Genomic DNA, 18,675 nt, shown 5'->3' with positions numbered 1-18,675 from the left:
GGCTGCGCTATGACTTCCCTGGGCACCGAGCATCTTGGCCTGCAGGGGCCCTTCCAATAAGAAATAGGACCCGGTGTGGTGGCTCACACCTGTAGTCCCAGCTACTCACAAGGCTGAGGTGGGAGGACTGCTTCAGTCCAGGAGTTGGAGGCTGCAGTGAGCTATGATCACACCACTGCACCCTAGCCTGGGCCACATGGAGAGACCCTGTCTCTAAAGAAATTTTTAAAAAATTAGCCGGGTGCAGTGGCATGTACTTGAACCCAGGAGGTCAAGGCTGCAGTGAGCTGTGATCCCACCACTGCACTCCAGCCTGGGTGATAGAGTGAGACCCTGTCTCTCTCTCAAAAAAAAAAAAAAAAAAGGAGAAGTGAGCCGGGTGCATTGGCTCACGCCTGTAATCCCAGCACTTTGGGAGGCCGAGGCAGGCGGATCACCTGAGGTCAGGAGTTTGAGACCAGCCTGACCAACGTGGAGAAAATCTGTCTCTACTAAAAATACAAAAAATTAGCTGGGCATGGTGGCGCATGCCTGTAATCCCAGCTACTCAGGAGGCTGAGGCAGGAGAATTGCTTGAACCCAGGAGGCAGATGTTGCGGTGAGCCAAGATTGCGCCATTGCACTCCAGCCTGGGCAAAAAGAGCAGAGCTCCGTCTCAAAAAAAAAAAAAAAAGTGCATATTACAACTTGGTATAACAATGAATACATTACTATTATATAATAACACATTTTCTTTGACCTAAAGAACATTTTTTGTCCTCTGATCCTAGAAGTAATTCACACATGTTCGTGGGCGCATGCGTGGGCCTGTGCGTCTAATGGAGACGTCACTCCAGAAAGGAACCTCAGGCTTCTCCCAGGCAGCAGCAGGGCGTGGAAGTCTTTCTTTGTCTTTTAGACCGTTTTGTAGAGGGAAGCTGCTCTGCTGTCCAGCCCTGTGGAGGGGGGCAGGGTCTGTGTCCCTGAGATGACAGAGGGTTGGGGGCAGTTCACTCCAGTGACCAGTGGTTGGCCGAAGAGTGCTTTGGAGTTCAGCCCACCTGGGTTTGAATCTACATCCTCCCCGCATGGAGCTAAGCCTGACCAGTGCGTGTGTTCATCAAGCTCAGGCGTTTTTTGTTTGTTTGTTTATTTTTGGATGGAAAGGGGAAGTAGCCCTTCACCCGTCTCTCTTCCCTTGCAGCTGTGCCAGGGTTGCAATGAAGGCAGGTCTCAGGCAGGTCTCGGCTCTGCTCTGGCAAACGGGCCCCAGAGGTCTGAGGAATCCGGCCAGTGCCTCCAAGCTCATGTCCTTGGTCTCAGACCTACAGGCTTTGTGCACATCCTAGGCTGGTGACAGCATGTGTGTGTGTGTCACGGCTGGAGTGGCAGAGGCCCTGTGGGAGCCGCAGACCCAGGGCCCCTCCGTAGGTGTCAGGCTGTGTGGTCTGCCAGAGTCCCACACCTATTCGTGTGAGGGGAAGGTGCCTGAGCAATACTGTAGCCAACCAAATAGCATAGTGTCTTCAATACTACTCATTTCGCCCATGGAAAATTATGCCTAAGCCACCATGCGGGTTAATGAACGCTCCAGCCCAGGTCCGAAGAGATGCCTTTAGCACAGGGACGTGTGGCAGTGTCTGGAGACGTGCCAGTCTGTCACAGGCTGTGCTCCTGGTGTGGGGACACTGCTGAACACAGAGGACAGCCTCCACAGTAAAGCATTACATGCGGAGGTCTAGGGACCCTCCATAACCAATTCCAGAGCGAGAGCTTCTGATTGGAGAGCCCCACTCTGCGTGTCCCTTAGTCACTCCTGGGACCTAGGTCAGGCATACACACACCTGCACCACACTGCCTATACACAAGCACTTTATCTGTATTGTATTTATTTATTTTTGGCTCACTGTGTTGCCCAAGCTGGCCTCAAATTCCTGGGCTCAAGTGCTCCTCCTGCCTCAGCTTCCCAGGTAGCTGGGACTACAGGTGAGTGCCACTGCACCTGGATTTTTATGCAGGCGTTTTAGTGAGTCATTGGAGGTACAATGCTACCAACTTGCCACTTCAGGTGGCTCCATCTCGATGAGCCTCAGCCTCCTGGTCTATACAATGGTAACAGTGCCCTCCCCCCGGAGTGCAGTGGGGGTGAGTGAGAGGCTGTGTGTCCAGCCCAGTGTCTGGGGTTTAGAAAGAGGGGTTCTGCTCAGCGGGTGCAGAGCACAGGCTTGAGGCCAGACTTCCTGGATGCCAGGAATTCAATGAGTGACTTCTTTGAGCAATGCCTGGCACCACACAAGTCCTGTAGCCGTGTTGGGTACCACTGGCATTATTGCTGTTTTTAGGTTTGTTTGTTTTTTTTTTTTTTTGAGTTGGAGTCTTGCTTTGTCACCCAGGCTAGAGTGCAGTGACACAATCTTGGCTCACTGCAACCTCCGCCTCCTGGGTTCAAGCAATTCTCCTGCCTCAGCTTCCTGAGTAGCTGGGATTACAGGCATGCATCACGACACCTGGCTAATTTCTGTGTTTTTAGTAGAGATGGGGTTTCACCATGTTGACCAGGCTGGTTTCAAACTCCTGATGTCAAGTTATCCACCCACCTCGGCCTCCCAAAGTGCTGGGATTATAGGCATGAGCCACCGCACTCAGCCTGTTACCAGTTTTTGACAGTTGAACAAAGGTGCTTAGCTTGGAACATCCACCACCAGGTCACCTCACTCCCTCAGTGTCAGGGGTCTCTCTCCAGGCTCCAATTGCTCTCATCTCATCTCAGTCCCTCCTGCCTGTCCTCATCCTTATCACTGCTCCTACAGCTGGAGACCAGGGTGGGGCGCGTTTGAGATGGGATTCCCAAGTCAGCCTGTGCTTCTAGGAGGCCCAGCTTCCCCTGCTCCCTCCTGCTACCCCATCTTTATCTCCTTTCACCCCCCCATGCCCCCACGCTCTCTTCCCTAGCCTGGGAAGGCCCCAGCTGCCTTCCCACCTGGCGCCCCGACACACAGCCACCCCACAGTGGCCTCAAAGGCTTCTTTCCCAAAGAGAGACTTTGTCTTCCAGGTGACCCGTGGTGACCCCTGGCATGGCTGGTGGGAGTGGTGACAGGGCGGCGATGGGGCCATTTGAATTAAAATGCCCTCTGGATAATTCACAGAAATTCATGAGTCATCTTCATCTGGGAATCCCCAGTGGAGTGAACTGGGATCCAGGGGTGCAGACTGATAGACAGAGGGAAGCGTCCTCCCTGGATCCCGGTTCTCACTCCCGTGCCTGCTGTTGACCAATCTGCAGTCAGGAGGCGTCCCTTTGCCTGCAGTCCTGGGACAGTGGACCGCAGGGGACACTGGGGCTTCCCAAGGAGCTGCTTGTTCTTCTCTTAAATCAGAAATCAGGGCACTCATTGTCTATCCATCAGGCTGCTGTCCTCTGCAGAGAGACACCTTGGGTGTCCCCTCCTGGCTCCAGGTGGTTCTGGAGGATGGCAGAGCCAGGACCGTGGGCTGCCCTGAAGGTGGTTCCAACCTGCTCTATTTAAACCAAGGGTCCTTTAAATTTGTCTCTCTTTTCATTTAAATATGCTCTTTAAAAACCAGCAGGCTGGGCATGGCGGCTCACACCATGTGGATCGCTTGAGGCCAGGAGTTTGAGACCAGCCTGGGCCACATAGCAAGACCCATCTCTATAAAAATAATAATAATAATAATTTATGTATTTATTTAAAAAAAATTTTTTTTGAGACGAAGTCTTGCTTTGTCACCCAGGCTGGAGTGCAACGGTGTGATCTCAGCTAACTGCAACCTCCGCTTCCTGGGTTCAAGCAATTCTCCTGCTTCAGCCTCCTGAGTAGCTGGGATTACAGGAGCCTGCCACCATGCCTGGCTAATTTTTGCATTTTTAGTACAGACGGGGTTTCACCATGTTGGCCAGGCTGATCTTGAACTCCTGACCTCAGGTGTTCCACCAGCCTCAGACTCCCAAAGTGCTGGGATTACAGGCGTGAGCCCGTAATTATAGGTGTGTGCCTGGCCCCAAAATTTTTTTTTAAAAAGACAGAAAAACCCCCTGCCCCCTGGAGCTAAGTACCCTGGAGAAGGATACTTGATGAACTGATGAATAAGACAATCAGAACCATGAGTTATTTGAAGGATACGGGTGAGGAGCAAGTCCCCGTTAGCCAAGGGGGTCAGGGAGGACCTCTCTGAGGAGGTGGCCTTGGTTGTGAGGCCTGCAGGCTGGGAGAGAATGATACGGAAGACCTGGGGGAAGGGAGGGGTGTGCCAGGCAGAGGGCACAACCAGGGCAAAGGCTGGAGGGGGGCTCTGGCTGAGGCCTGTGCTTTGGCAGGGAGGAGGAGTTTGGGTCCTTCTGACTCTTCCAGTCGCCTTTGGGTGGTCCAGGCAAGTTGTGTGACCATCCTGGGCTTAGTCTTGCCATCGGTAAAATGAGCGAGTTGGACTCTTGGACTCCAGACTTTCTCGGGCCCTCTCTGGTACAGGCAAACTGGTTCTCAGAGAAGCCTCCTCGGGCGCCCGTCTGTCTTCTGTGTAAACTCACATTCCTCTTCCTGGGCTATTTTGCCATTTCCTTTCATGCGAAACCAAAGGAGCTATTTTGGAAACTCCTATAAGCAAACTAAGCCCTGGCTGGCATTTGAGTGGATAAAAAGGAGCCCTAAGTGAAGGACTCCGGCATAAAAGCCACCCAGCCCCGAAAGCCCATAACGTTAAATTTAGATGTTTTACCTCTAAATGAGGTGAAATTGCAGGTTCCCTCTGGCTGGCGGTGGGGAGGAGACGCAGGGCAGCTTTGGCCAGCAGTGAGCAGGACAGACTTAGTGGGAGTAGGCTCTGCTTCCTCCAGCCACACCTTGGGGACGGAGGCCCAGGACAGTCCCCAGTGTCTGGGAGCATCTGGCTTCCTCTCCGTGCACGCACCAGCCAGGTCTGAACGGCATCAGTTCTAAGTGCCAGGCCAGAGAGAGGCAGCGAGGGACACGGAGTGGAAGAGGCTGTCTTGTCTGCCACCAAAGGTTTGGGAACTGCATGACTCTGTGCCTCCCTCTTCTGCCCTGGGGCCCAGCAGGGTCTCTGTCCTGTCTCTCATGCCTGCAGAGTGTTGGTTACCCAGGGCTGCCCTAAGCCACCTGAGCGTCCCTCCTCTCTTCCTGATGCCTCCCCAGGGACCTCCTAGACCTGCCCACAATCCAGTAGCTAAAGGGTTAATGCCAGCCCCAGCAGGGATGGTGACACATGGTGGGAGGGGACAGGGTCTTCAAGACCCTGCTCCAGCACCCAGCCTCCACTTGCTGCTGTGTGCCATTGCTTAAACATCAGGAATGTTACCCTTGGTCGCAGGTGACAAACTGGACTTGTCAGGAGCTGTCCGCTGAAGGCTCCTGAGATTGTGGGTCTCAGCCTGGCCATCCCATCCCCAATCATCCAGGGGGAGGTCTGTTTCTTTTACCACAAGAAACACTGCTTGGCTGGACTCCAAGTCAACGTCATGGATCAGCCTCACCAGGCCCAGCCGGGAGGGGGCGCAGCTGAGCTGCCTGGGAACTGTCGCTGTCCGCCAGCCCCAAGGGGCCCCCAGGGGCTGGGGCTGCAACACCCTGAAGCCAAAAGAGGTTGGGCTTGATTTTTCTCGGCCACCACCCAGGGCTACCTTTCTAGCTTGGCAGGTCCCCCTCCCAATCCTATTTCCATTCTGGGGCCTCTTCCCTCCTGGAGGAGGTCTGGCTCCTGGGAGGGGGGCGTGTCCTCAGCAGAGCTGCGGGAGCAAGCGCAGCGGAGTCCCGAAGCCAGGCTTTGGAGTCCAGTGCGCCCAGGTGCAGTTCCAGCTCTGGCATTTGCTACTGTGTGACCTCGGAGGACTCATTTCCGTCCTCTCTGAGCCTCGGTTTCCTTCTTTTCTTCCTTTCCTTTTTCCTTTCCTTCTTTCCTTCCTTTCCTTCTTTTGAGACAGGGTCTCACTGTGTCAGCCAAGCTGGAGTGCAGCTGTGCAGTCTCAGCTCACTGCAGCCTCGACTTGCTGGGAAGTCTCCAATGATCCTCCCACCTCAGCCTGCCGCAGTAGCTCGACTACAGGTGCATGCCACTACATCTGGGTAATTTTTGTATTTTTTGTAGGGACGGGGGTCTCACTATGAGACCCAGGCTGGTCTCGAACTCCTGGGCTCAAGTGATCCGCCCATCTCAGCCTCTCAAAGTGCCGGAATTATAGGCGTGAGTCTCCATACCTGACATGAGCCTCGGTTTCCTTATCTGCAAAATGGGGATAATAATAGTACTTGTCTCATATGGTGTTGGGGGAATGAAATGAGAATTTTAAGTCCTCAGAGCAGGTAGCAGGCAGTGCTGGCTACCCAAGGGTCAGAGGCAGGGCCACCCATCATCCTCAACAGCTGCTGCAGCTTTTGTAAATAAAGTTTTATTGAAACACAGCCATGGCATCATTCATTTACATAATGTCTGCAGCTGGTTTTGCTTTAAAATCTAGAACTGAGTAGTTGTGACAAAAACTGTATGGCCTGAAAAACCAAAATATGTACTATCTGGCTTTTTGTTTGTTTTTGAGATGGAATCTAGCTCTGTTGTCCAGGCTGGAGTGCAGTGGCTCAATCTCAGCTCACTGCAACCTCTGCCTCCCGGATTCAAGTGATTCTCCTGCGTCAGCCTCCAGAGTAGCTGGGACTACAGGCATGCACCACCATGCCTGGCTAATTTTTGTGTTTTTAGTAAAGACGGGGTTTCACCATGTTGTCCAGGCTGATCTCGAATTCTTGACCTCAGGTGATCCACCCACCTCGGCCTCCCAAAGTACTGGGATTGCAGGTGTGAACCACTGCGCCCAGCCTTTCTATCTGGCTTTTTACAGAAAACATTTGTCCATCTTTGCCTTAGAGTCTAGCACATACTGGTTATTATTATGGTTATTACTGTTATTATTCCAGCACCTTCCTCTTGGGCTGCACAGTCTGGTGAAGTAGGGGAAGCAGCATCAATCTTTCCTTCATTGTTTTCTGGTTCAATAAAGATGTGTTATGAATCTTCCATACACCTAGTCCCTGCCTGCAGGGAGCTCCCTGTCTAGGATGGAGAGATAGACAAGTCACCATTCACAGTCCACTATAACAGAGGAAGTCAGGGGCATCCAGAGGAAACACCAGACACATCTAGGAGTGGGGAGGTGTCCATGAAGGTTTCCTGGGGGAGGGGACATCTGGGCTGAAAGATCAGGAGGGTTTAGCCAGGAAGCCAATCCACGTGGTGATGGCACATGGAAGAAGGAAGAGCCAGACTTCAGTTTGAAAAATGCATGTCCTGGTCAGGCACAGTGGCTCATGGTTATAATCCTACCAGTTTGGGAAGCTGAGGTGGGTGGATCGCTTGAGCTCAGGAGTTCGAGAACAGCCTGGACAACATGGCGAAACCCTATCTCTACAATAAATAGAAAAATTAGCTGGGAGTGGTGGTGTGTGCCTGTAGTCCCAGCCACTTGAAAGGCTGACGTGGGAGGATGGCTTGAGCCCAGCAGGTGGAGGTTGCAGTGAGCTGAGATCGTGTCACTGCACACCAGCCTGGGCAATAGAGTCAGACCCTGTCTGAAAAAAAGAAAAGAAAGAAAAGGAAATAAAGAAAGAAATATGTGTGTCCCTGAGTCGCCTCTCACCTCTCAGAGCCTTTCTTTCCTCATGAAAAATGGGGCCATTGAACCTCACAGTGCTATGAGTGATGAATCCGCTGTCAGGTTCTGCAGGTCTGCTCCGAGCCTTAGTTCCTCTCCTTCGTCGTCCTCTCTCTCACACTGAGCAGGAGGACCTGGGGCTTGTTTTGAGCGTTGCATGGGGAGGAACTGCTTAGCAATTGTCCTTCTCTCTGACCTTGAAGTGGAGTGCCTGGGGTGAAGCTCCAGGAACAGCCCGGAAGTCTTCTGATGGGAAGGTGCAGAGGGAGGGGCCGGGGAGGCCCCTTCCAGCTCCAGTGCCCAGGCTGGCTCTGAAGTACGTCTCAACTACTCACCTTTGGGAATCCCTCCCTACTCCGTCCTTATTCTCTTGCCTGGCTTGGCTGGGGGGATCAAGCAGTTTGAGCAGCTTCTCAGGACCTGCATAGGTGCTGATAGGGGTAACAGCAGTGAGGAGCTCATACATGTTTAACAACCAGCAGACAGAAACCCTAACTTGTAGAACTTGCCACTTTCCGTGGTGTAAATATGCTTACTGTGGCTGATTTCAAACCAGCAACGTGATGTCAACAGGCTCACAAAATTCCTGAACATTTAACAATTGCCTCTTTTTTTTTTTTTTTTTTTTTTGAGTCAGAGTCTTGCTCTGTTGCCCAGGCTGGAGTGCAGTGGCATGATCTCAGCTCACTGCAACCTCCACCTCCCAGGTTCAAGCAATTCTTCTGCCTCAGCCTCCCCAGTAGCTGGGATTACAGGCGCCTGCCACCAAGCCTGGCTAATTTTTTGTATTTTAGTAAACGGGGTTTTACCATGTAGCCCAGGCTGGTCTTGAACTCCTGAGCTCAGGCAATCTGCCTGCTTTGGCCTCCCAAGGTGCTAGGATTACAGGTGTGAGCCACTGTGCCTGGCCCAGTTGACTCTTGGGAGCTGGTACAAGCTGGCTCAGCACAGCACAGGAGGGGACTGTAGGGGACCTCTTTATGGGGGCGGGGGCAAGGCCCCAGTGCAAGTCTCTCCTGACCGCAGGTAAGACAAGCTCTGACATTGGGCATCCTTGGGTTCTAAACCCAGTGCTCAGGTGCCCTGCTGGGGCCCCTGGGCTAGTCTCATCACCTCTCTGAGCCTCAGTTTCCTCATCTATGGAATTAGGTCATCAAAAGCTCCTGCTCTTAAGAGGGTTGTGTGGATTTCATAATTTACATAAAGCATTTAGTGCAGGGCCAGCTTAGTAATGAGCACTTGATGAATGATGCCTCAACTTCCCCATCTGTACACAACACTGCTGGGCATAGGTTCATAGCTGTTCATGGATTCGTAGCCACTCATGGGGCACCAGGCTTGCCACACAGCAAGTGGTCAGCAAATGCTTGCCACCTTCCTCCATCAGAGCTAGAAGCCGCTCACTTCTCACTTGTCTCTCCCTGGGTCACCTGGCTTATCTGGGTCACCTGGCTCACCTGCAGGGCTGGGGTCTTAGCCAATTGCACAGAGACAGCCAGCTCTTCCAACATGCCTCTTACACACTGTGGGCTCTCGGGACATGCTTTCCTTGGTCCTTCCAGCAGTCTCCACGGGAGGTTCTTTCTGAATTCACCTTTTACTCTTGTGATCACTGAGGCCCAGAGCCTGAATGGCACAGTTGGGATTTGAGCCCAGGTCCACCTTCTTTGTTGCCAAGCTTTCCTATGTACGGCACATGTGGGGCTGTGGGGTGGGGGATATATGGGAGGAGGAGGCTTGTGGAGGCTGCACAGATCTTCCAGGAGGTGCAATAGTAGATGCTGGGCAGATGTGGCTAGATAGAGGAAGTTTTTCCAGGCAGAGGCCCCCAAGTGAGCAGAGGTGTATCAGGGTGGACTTGGCCCCTGGGGGAAAGAGATTTTGGAACATGGGGGTCTCATCGTGCAGGAAGATGAGGGCCTGGGTGGACTGGAGCTTTTTCGTAGGTTTTGTCTGGGCAATGCGGTCCCTGGAATCCTTGGATTGACACCACCCTGGCAAAGGAGCAAAGTATGAAACTGTAGCAGCAGAGATTTAGGTTAGATATGAAGAACTTTCCAGCTGCCCGTGCTGGAAGACGCTGACCTATATTCCCAAGGGATAGGGTGGCATTTTTCCCAATCTAGAGATGGTTTGGAAAAAAGAGAAGACGGCCAGGGCTCAGGGTTGGCCCCATTGCAGGGCGGGTCGGAGACTGGGCAATGGATCAGGGTGGAAGCAGCCCTTGATGCCAGCAGTCTAGCTTCATGTGAATTGGACTTTTCCACCCCCTGCTCAAAGCCCTCCCATGGCTCCCAGTCACCCTTGCCCCATTGTAAGGCCAAGCCCCTCCTTGGGGCTACCAATGCCCCTTGGGACCTGAGCCCTGCCGGCCTCTCTGACCTCATCTTTAGCCCACTGAGCTTCTTGCTGTTTCTGGATGACACCAAGTCCCCTCATGCGTCCTGGCCTTTGCCCAGGCTGTTCCCTTAGCCTCAGAGACCCTTCCCCTTCACCCCACGTCAGCCTTCCTCCTCAGCTCTTGGGCACCTCTTCATGGCTGGGTCAGATTCCCCCTGGGGACCCCCATCACTCCAGCACGGACTCTATCGTAACTGTTTGGGGGTAGGTGGGCCTCCGTGCTGGGCTGGAGCCCTTGAGGATGGCGGGACTTGGCCTGCCTTGCAGAGTTCACCTGTGTTAGGTGCTCAGGGAGGGCTGGAGGAGGGAAGAGGAGTAGCTGGGGGGGTGAGAGGGCTGTGTTCGGGAGGCGCCGTCCCCTTGCTCTGGGAGGCAGCATTGCCTGGCACTAAGGACCTGAGCAGAGAGTGCAGAGTACAGACACCTGGGTTCGAATTCCATTCCCATCACTGTCCCCCATCAGGTCCCCTAACCTTATGAGACCTCAGCTTGCTGACCTGTGAGCCAGGCACAATACCAGCCCCCACAACACTCTGGGGCCATTGTGAGGTCTGTAGGTGTTGGTGGAAGGTGGCTGGCCTGCAGACAGCACTCGCTGGATGGTGATGCCAGGCTGACTCTCCTGTCCTCTCCTTGCAGGTGACCACCATGTCGGTGAGGTTGCGGTTCCTGTCCCCCGGGGACACAGGGGCCGTGGGGGTCGTGGGCCGGAGCGCCTCCTTCGCGGGCTTCAGCAGTGCACAGAGCCGGAGGATCGCGTAAGTTCCGCCCATGTCCTGTGTCGGGGTGCAGGGGCGGGGCTTGTTGATGGGCTGGGGAAGGGCAGGGATATCCTCCTCCTGCTGCCAGAGACCAGAAGGCTCACTCTCAGGTCGGCTTGCAGCCTGAGAGAGAGAGAGAGAGAGAGAGAGAGAGAGAGAGAGATTGAGATTGAGAGAGAGAGAGATTGAGATTGAGAGAGAGAGAGAGAGAGAGAGAGATAGAGATTGAGAGAGAGAGAGTTTCTTGGTGTTGGGAGAAACCTGTCATTTCCTTGAGACCTGAACAGTTATCATTTCAAAGGCTCCAGAAGTTGATCCACCTGAGCTTAGCAGGTCCACTTGGCAGATAAAAAATCTGAGGCTCTGGCTGGGCACAGTGACTCACGCCTATAATCCCAGCACTTTGGGAGGCTGAGGCAGGAGGATCACTTAAGCCCAGGAACTCAAGACCAGCCTGGGCAACATAGCACAACCCAATCTCTACAAAAATTTTTTTGAAAAACCAAAAAATCAGGCTGGGCGCGGTGGCTCATGCCTGTAATCCCAGCATTTTGGGAGTCCAAGGTTGGCGGATCACTTGAGGTCAGAAGTTTGAGACCACCCTGGCCAACATGGTGAAGCCCTGTCTCTACTAAAAATGCAAAAATTAGTTGGATGTGGTGGCACGTGCCTGTAATCCCAGCTACTTGGAAAGCTGAGGTGGGAGGATCACTTGAACCTGGGAGGCGGAGGTTGCAGGGAACCGAGATCACACCACTGCACTCCAGCCTGGGTGACAGAGCAAGATGCCATCTCAAAAAAACCCCACAAAAACACCAAAATAGAAAAACCGAAAAACCAGAGGCTCAGATAGGTGGAGCCACTGGCCCAAGGTCACACAGCAAAACTGGCCCAGGGTTGGGTCTCCTAAGGGCGGGGTTGGGAAGGAATGTTCTTCCTGTCTGAAAGACTAGGCAATGGGGCCACCTCTTCTGGCTCTGTGACCTGGGGCAAGTGATCTCACCTCTCCAGCCTTGTTGTCTTCATCTGAACAATGGGAATTGTGGGTGCGCCCTGCTCATGGGGCTGTCGGGAAGGAATCACGAGGGAGGCAGGGCCAGCAGCCAGTGCAGCTAGTGCTGTGGGGGGTTATCGGATGAGGGAGCAGGCTTGGCACAGACGGGCCTGGGGGGCAGCATTGACCCTGTGGCCGAGTTCCCGGGGGGTGCTGGCCGGGCCAGGCCCTGCCTGCTGCCCCGTCCTGTGTTACCTCCGGCTTTAGGTACTAAGTCCCTGGGAGGAATGTTGTTTCTGTTTCTGGAGGCCACAGCCCGATGAGCTCAGGCCTGCTGCCCCCTCGCTCCAGGGCCTCATGCCAGGCACTGTGCAAGCCCCCAGGGAACCATTTATGAGCGGGCAGGCCTGGGGACTGAGGCAGTTTTCCGACATCCTGAGGGAGCCAAACCTCTGTCTGTCTGAGCCAATGGGGTGGACAGGTCGGGGTCCCCAGCCAGAGCAGAGTGCAGAACCCAGTAGGTCAGTGAGTCAGTCAACAACCAAATCCCACCATGCTCTTCCCCGACTTGAAACTCTGCAAAGATTCCCATCCTACTTAGAATAAACCCAGTGCCCTCCTGGCTAGAGGCCCCTGGGACCTGGCCCCAGCAGCCTGCCTCCCTCCCCTCCCGGCGTCAGGGCCTCAGCACATGTGTGCCCTCCCCCTGGAGCTCCTACTCGACTCCTCCACCTCCAGTTCCTGCTGAATCACCTGCAGGCATTGGCTTCCTGCTAGGTCCTGGGGGAGGACCCCCAAGCTCCAGACCAGGCCAGATCCCTCCTGTGTGTGCTCCCTGAGCTCTTTCCCAGGGGCATTTGCTGCTGGGATAGGACCCTACATCCACCCTCCTGAGGTCAGCCCTCCCAGCTCACTAACCTTTCCCTGGGGGCTCCCTTCCTGTGGGTGCGGGTGCTGGGACCCCAGGGTTAAGATCCTGGAGTGTCTCAGCTGGAAGCACCTTAGGAATCCCTGTTCACGCAGCAGATATTCATGGAGTACCTACTCTGGCCCTGTCCTGGGCTCTGGGGACAGACCCAGGCCCCCCTGTCCTGGGAGTTGATGGCAGCAAACAATAAGCCAATGATAATTGAGACAGATCCAGCCAGTGGCAGTGCTGTGAGGGAACTGAACCGGGGGTGGGGGAGGTCAGCCAGGGTCTTCTGGGAGAGCCTGACGAGACAGGGGCATGAGGAGTGGAGGCAGGAAGGGACAGAAGAAGTGGATCTGTGCGTGTGCAGATGGGGGTGGGCTGGGAAGCCTTCGGCAGTGGGAGGCAGCAGCGAGTGCAGATGTCCTGGGTGGGAATGAGCTTTAAGGGACAGAAAGCAGGTGTGTGGCTGGCATGCGTGACAGCAGTCAGAGAGGGAGGAGGACCCTGCGGGGCCTCATGGGCTGCAGTGAGGCCTTGAGACACATTCTCAGTGGAGGGGAGCCTGGGAAGGGTTTAAGATGAAGCCCCAAGACGAGAAGTAGTTTGACCAAGGCTCCAGAGCAGTTAGTGCTCAGTGCCCCAACTCCAAGCCTCAGAGAGCAAAAGTGTGGGTGCTGCCAGAGAAAGGCACACAGCAGGCGCTCCATAAGTGCTGCAAAGAGGGGGTTAAGTATAAACCAGCCAGGAAATGATGCTGTTTCTCGACTTAACCATTTCTGAGCTGCCTCTTCCCGGGTTTTATCAGAGCCCCCCACTTTCTTGTTGGGGTCTGTAATCAAGGCTGGGAAGGTCAGCTGTGCGGGTTACCTGGCCAGGGGGCCATCCAGCCCAGGTGACCCTCTCCAAGCTGTTTGCCCTGGAGTGGCGCTGGTCCCCTGAAGCACTGTAGGGACCCTTGTGTGGTCTGGAAGGAGGGGTAGGGTCTGCAGACCCTGTACCCAAGGGCGGCTTCATGAGCGTGCAGCCTGTGCTCTGTACTTTGATTGAACGCTCTGCTGTTGTGCTCTAGAAATTTTTGTGGGTGTCATTCTGTCGCCCAGGTTGTAGTGCAGTGGTGCGATTTCGATTCACTGCAGCGTTGCCCTCCTTGGTTCAAGTGATCCTCCCACCCCAGCCTCTCAAATTTTCTTTTTTTTTTTTTGAGACAGTTTCTCTCTGTCACCCAGGCTGGAGTACAATGGCGCGATCTTGGCTCACCGCAACCTCCACCTCCCAGGTTCAAGTGATTCTCCTGCCTCAGCCTCCTGAGTAGCTGGGATTACAGGCGCGTGCCACCACGCCCAGCTAATTTTTGTATTTTTTTTTTCTTTTGAGACAGAGTCTCGCTCTGTTGCCCAGGCTGGAGTGCAGTGGCATGATCTCGGCTCACTGCAACCTCTGCCTCCTGGGTTCAAGCAATTCTCCTGTCTCAGCCTCCTGAGTAGCTAGGATTACAGGCACACATAATCATGCCAGGATAATTTTTGTATTTTTTATTTAGTAGAGAGGGGGTTTCACCATGTTGGCCAGGCTGGTCTCGAACTCCTGACCTCAGGTGATCCACCTGCCTCGGCCTCCCAAAATGCTGGGATTACAGGCATGAGCCACCATGCCTGGCCTAATTTTTGTATTATTAGTAGAGACTACGTTTCACCATGTTGGCCAGGCTGGTCTCGAACTCCTGACCTCAGGTGATCCACCCACCTCGGCCTCTCAAAGTGCTGGGATAACAGGTGTGAGCCACTGTGCCCGGCACCAAATAGAAATTCTCAATACAATTTTTGTTTGTTTGTTTTTTGAGACAGAGTCTTGCTCTGTCGCCCAGGTGTGCAGGGGTGCAATCTAGGCTCACTGCAACCTCCACCTTCCAGGTTCAAGCAATTCTCCTGCCTCAGCCTCCTGAGTAGCTGGGATTACAGGCATGCGCCACCACACTGGCTAATTTGGTGTTTTTTTTTTTTTTTTTTTTGAGACGGACTTTTGCTGTTGTTGCCCAGGCTGGAGTGCAGTGGCACAATCTCAGCTCACCACAACCTCCACTTCCCAGGGTCAAGTGATTCTCCTGACTCAGCCTCCCAAGTAGCTGGGATCACAGGCGTGTGCCACCATGCCCAACTAATTTTGTATTTTTAGTAGAGACAGGGTTTCACCATGTTGGCCAGGCTGGTCTGGAACTCCTGACCTCAGGTGATCCACCCACCTCGGCCTCCCAAACTGCTGGTATTACAGATGTGAGCCACTGCGCCTGGCACAAAATTCTTGATAAATTTTGAATAAAGAGCCTTGCATTTTTATTTCGCACTAGACCCCACAAATTTCACAACTGGCCCTGCCTGCAGCTCTCCTCCTGCCAGGCCTGTGGGGGCCTCTGAATGTCCTGCATCCATGGGACATGTCCCCTCAGGCCCTAGAGGGGAGCTCTGCCCAGAGAGTGCCCCCACGTTAGGCCCCTGCCTCTCGCTGGCCCCTTCCTGGATTCCTGGGATCAGCTCTTTGGGAGGAAGGAGGACAGAGATGATCCATCCCCTTGACGCCAGGGCTCGCTGGCCGTCAGCAAGGGTCCCACAGTGTCCAAGTCCTAGTCTAGGAAAGACAGCCCTGATGGCTCTAAGTATCTCGGACCCCTCCTGTCCCCCATCTGATTGTCAGGGATTCCAGAGGATGCTGGGCCTGGGCTGGTTCAGAGGTCCCTGGGCTGGTTCAGAGGGTCCCTGGGCTGGTTCAGAGGGTCCCTGGGCTGGTTCAGAGGTCCCTGGGCTGGTTCAGAGGGTCCCTGGGCTGGTTCAGAGGGTCCCTGGGCTGGTTCAGAGGTCCCTGGGCTGGTTCAGAGGGTCCCTGGGCTGGTTCAGAGGGTCCCTGGGCTGGTTCAGAGGGTCCCTGGGTGGTTCAGAGGGTCCCTGGGTGGTTCAGAGGGTCTCTGGGCTGGTTCAGAGGTCCCTGGGCTGGTTCAGAGGGTCCCTAGGCTGGTTCAGAGGGTCCCTGGGCTGGTTCAGAGGGTCCCTGGGCTGGTTCAGAGGGTCCCTGGGTGGTTCAGAGGGTCTCTGGGCTGGTTCATAGGTCCCTGGGCTGGTTCAGAGGGTCCCTGGGTGGTTCAGAGGCTCTCTGGGCTGGTTCAGAGGTCCCTGGGTTGGTTCAGAGGTCCCTGGGCTGGTTCAGAGGGTCCCTGGGCTGGTTCAGAGGGTCCCTGGGTGGTTCAGAGGTCCTTGGGCTGGTTCAGAGGTCCCTGGGCTGGTTCAGAGGGTCCCTGGGCTGGTTCAGAGGGTCCCTGGGTGGTTCAGAGGTCCTTGGGCTGGTTCAGAGGGTCCCTGGGCGGTTCAGAGGGTCCCTGGGCTGGTTCAGAGGGTCCCTGGGCTGGTTCAGAGGGTCCCTGGGCTGGTTCAGAGGTCCCTGGGCTGGTTCGGAGGTCCCTGGGGCAGCCCCCACCTGGCCTCGGCCTCTGCGGCCCCCTTGTGTGAGGGCAAGGAAGAAGCTGCCCACACCGACGGGGGCGCGGTACATCTATTTTTATTTTTAACTTCCTGTCTCCGTCGAGCTCCCTGGGGTCTGAACCCTTGGAGCCAGGGCTGGAGCCTGATTGGGTTTCAGGCCCCACCTTCTGGCCTTGTTCCCTGGTAACCCGAGCAGGCCGAAGTGCAGCCGCACTGTCAAGGCAAACAACCTGGCAGGAGGGCAGGGCTCTGCGTGGAGAGGGTGGGCTGATGCCACCTCTGTTCCCGTCCCCACCTTGACCCCTACTCAGGCACCTTGAACCCCCTTTCACTATAGACAGGGCTTTTTACTCCACAGTCAGGTGGCTCACTCGGGGAAGTAACCTGGTGGGGAAATTTTATACTAAGGTGTGAATGATTGACATAATAAGGCCATTTCCCAAGAGCTGGACCTGGCGGGTGGGAGGATAGAGAGATGAGAGGATAAACAGAGGGGATGAAGGAGGAGAGGGCCAGGCCCCGATACTGTCCTATTCTGCTCCAGTTGACAGGCATGGTTGCCCTTCCCCCTTTCCTGCCCTTCCCCAGCCAGGTCTCCCTCCTCCAGGCAGTCAGGCAGGTACTCCCTGAGCCAGGAGCCACTGGGACATCCTCCTCAGCTTGGGAATTCCTCTGTTGGGATGGCTAAGAAGTGTGGGTGTGAAAACGAAATAGCAGCCATTAATTTTCAAGGAGAGGAGGCTGGAGAAAGAGGCGGCTCCTATCCAGCCCTGCCTATGATGCCGTCAAGCACACAGACTCTGGAGCCAGAGGCGAGTGACGCAAGTTCAGTTTCCTGGACTGTACCAGGGGGCCTGACCTCAAAGATTGTGTCAGGAGGAATGAGTCCATACATGTAAAGCACCAAGAGCAGGCCAGGCGGGCGTGGTGGCTCACGCCTGCAATCCCAGCACTTTGGGAGGCCAAGGCAGGTGGATCACTTGAGCTCAGGAATTCAAGACCAGCCTGGGCAACATGGTGAAACCCTGTCTCCACCAAAACTACAAAAAAGTAGCCGAGTGTAATTGTGCACTCCTGTGGTCCCAGCTACTCAGGAGGCTGAGGTGGGAGGATCACTTGAGCCCAGGAGGTGGAGGCTGCAGTGAGCCGAGATCACGCTACTGCATTCCAGCCTGGGAGACAGAGCAAGACCTTGTCTCAATTTAAAAAAAAAACAAAAGCACTGAGAGCAGAGCTTGAACTTGGCAAGTGCCGAGTGCATGCCTGTCATCATCACCGAGTGGCCAGCACCGCCAGGCACCTGGGTAAATGGTTGGCTCATGTCCTTGTTGCATGGAGTCTTCACCTGAAGCCTGTGCAGTCAGTCCTATAATTGTCCCGCCTGGAGGCTGGGGGCAGGTGCAGGACTTGAGCCCAGCCCTGTCTGCCTCCAGAGCCTGCACTTGCAACAGCCGAGTACCAAGGCCTCTGCCAACCACACCAGGCAGAGGGACTTCTGTAGCAACCTCACGTGAGGGCTGGGGCCGGCGGGTTGCACGTGCCCGTCTGGAAGCTTGTCTGGCATGCCAGGGGCTGTTTAATATTTACTAAGTCCTCCCAGACCTGGTGAAACATCCGGCCCCAGAGGCTCTTCCTGCCCCGGCTTCTGTGACACCTGGGCCAGACATGCTGCCTGATTTGGCCATCAGGAGGCTGCACACGCATCACCTTCCCCGGGTGGGCGGGCTCTCAGAGTGGCCACTGAGCCTGTCCTGTTGAACCTCAGACAAGGAGCACTGGGCTCAGAGCTTTCCCGGGAGCAGGTGCATCCAGGTACGGCTGCAGCAGCGAGGGTATAAGGTCCCCAGGTGGATGGAATCGGGGCTGGGCCAAGGGTGCACACCTGTTGGGGACTGGAGGCGGGAGTTGGGAGTGAGCGAGCTCCTGCAGCCCCACCTCCAAGCTCCTGTCCCACTGCCTGCTGCACACCTGCCGGGGTCCCTAACCTCTCAGAAACCTGCCTTTCCCCGAGGCTGCAGCCCTGACCGTCTCTGCCAGCCTCAAGATGGCAAACTTGCAGAGGGCCCGGTTCAAGAGGTGGGTGATGGGGCCTCAGGGAGGGCAAAGGGAAGAGGGAGCACAGCCCCTATGGGCTTTGGAAAGCATCACTTAACATTAAATATATACAAATGGCCGGGTGCGGTGGCTCATGCCTGCAATCCCAGTACTTTGGGAGGCCAAGGCGGGCAGATCACCTGAGGTCAGGAGTTCAAGACCAGCCTGGCCAACAAGGTGAAGCCCTGTCTCTATTAAAAAAACAAAAATTACTGGGCGTGGTAGCAGATGCCTGTAATCCCAGCTACTGGGTAGGCTGAGGCAGGAGAATCGCTTGAACCTGGGAGGCGCAGGTTGCAGTGAGTAGAGATCGTGCCACTGCACTCCAGCCGGTCCACAGAGTGAAATTTCATCTCAAAAAAATCCAAAATAATAACGTAATACCTG

At 54.9% G+C, this 18,675-nt stretch overlaps 1 protein-coding gene and 1 long non-coding RNA gene across 5 annotated transcripts in view; one reads left to right on the top strand and one right to left on the bottom strand.

Moving 5' to 3' along the window:
- The window catches only part of RIPOR3 (RIPOR family member 3), a 106,568-nt gene that overhangs the window by 49,912 nt on the left and 37,981 nt on the right, over positions 1 to 18,675 (top strand). For all 3 annotated transcript variants that reach the window (XM_054542322.2, XM_054542321.2, XM_054542320.2), the window contains one exon: positions 10,699 to 10,817. In XM_054542322.2, coding sequence (XP_054398297.1) covers positions 10,699 to 10,817 — 119 coding nt within the window. The remainder of the gene's footprint in view (positions 1 to 10,698; positions 10,818 to 18,675) is intronic.
- Positions 6,339 to 10,555, bottom strand: LOC103888826 (uncharacterized). 2 transcript variants are annotated; one of them, XR_008517202.2, is made up of 4 exons: positions 10,533 to 10,555; positions 9,117 to 9,653; positions 7,645 to 8,090; positions 6,523 to 7,061 (listed from the first exon to the last, which is right to left on the bottom strand). It is a non-coding gene; the product is annotated as an uncharacterized LOC103888826 (long non-coding RNA). The 2 variants fall into 2 exon arrangements; XR_010138753.1 differs by lacking the exon at positions 10,533 to 10,555 and having other exon boundaries at positions 6,339 to 7,061; positions 9,117 to 9,911.

Source organism: Pongo abelii, chromosome 21 (assembly GCF_028885655.2).
Source record: "Pongo abelii isolate AG06213 chromosome 21, NHGRI_mPonAbe1-v2.0_pri, whole genome shotgun sequence".
Taxonomy (NCBI): domain Eukaryota; kingdom Metazoa; phylum Chordata; class Mammalia; order Primates; family Hominidae; genus Pongo; species Pongo abelii.
This window is presented reverse-complemented; position numbering and strand designations above follow the sequence as displayed.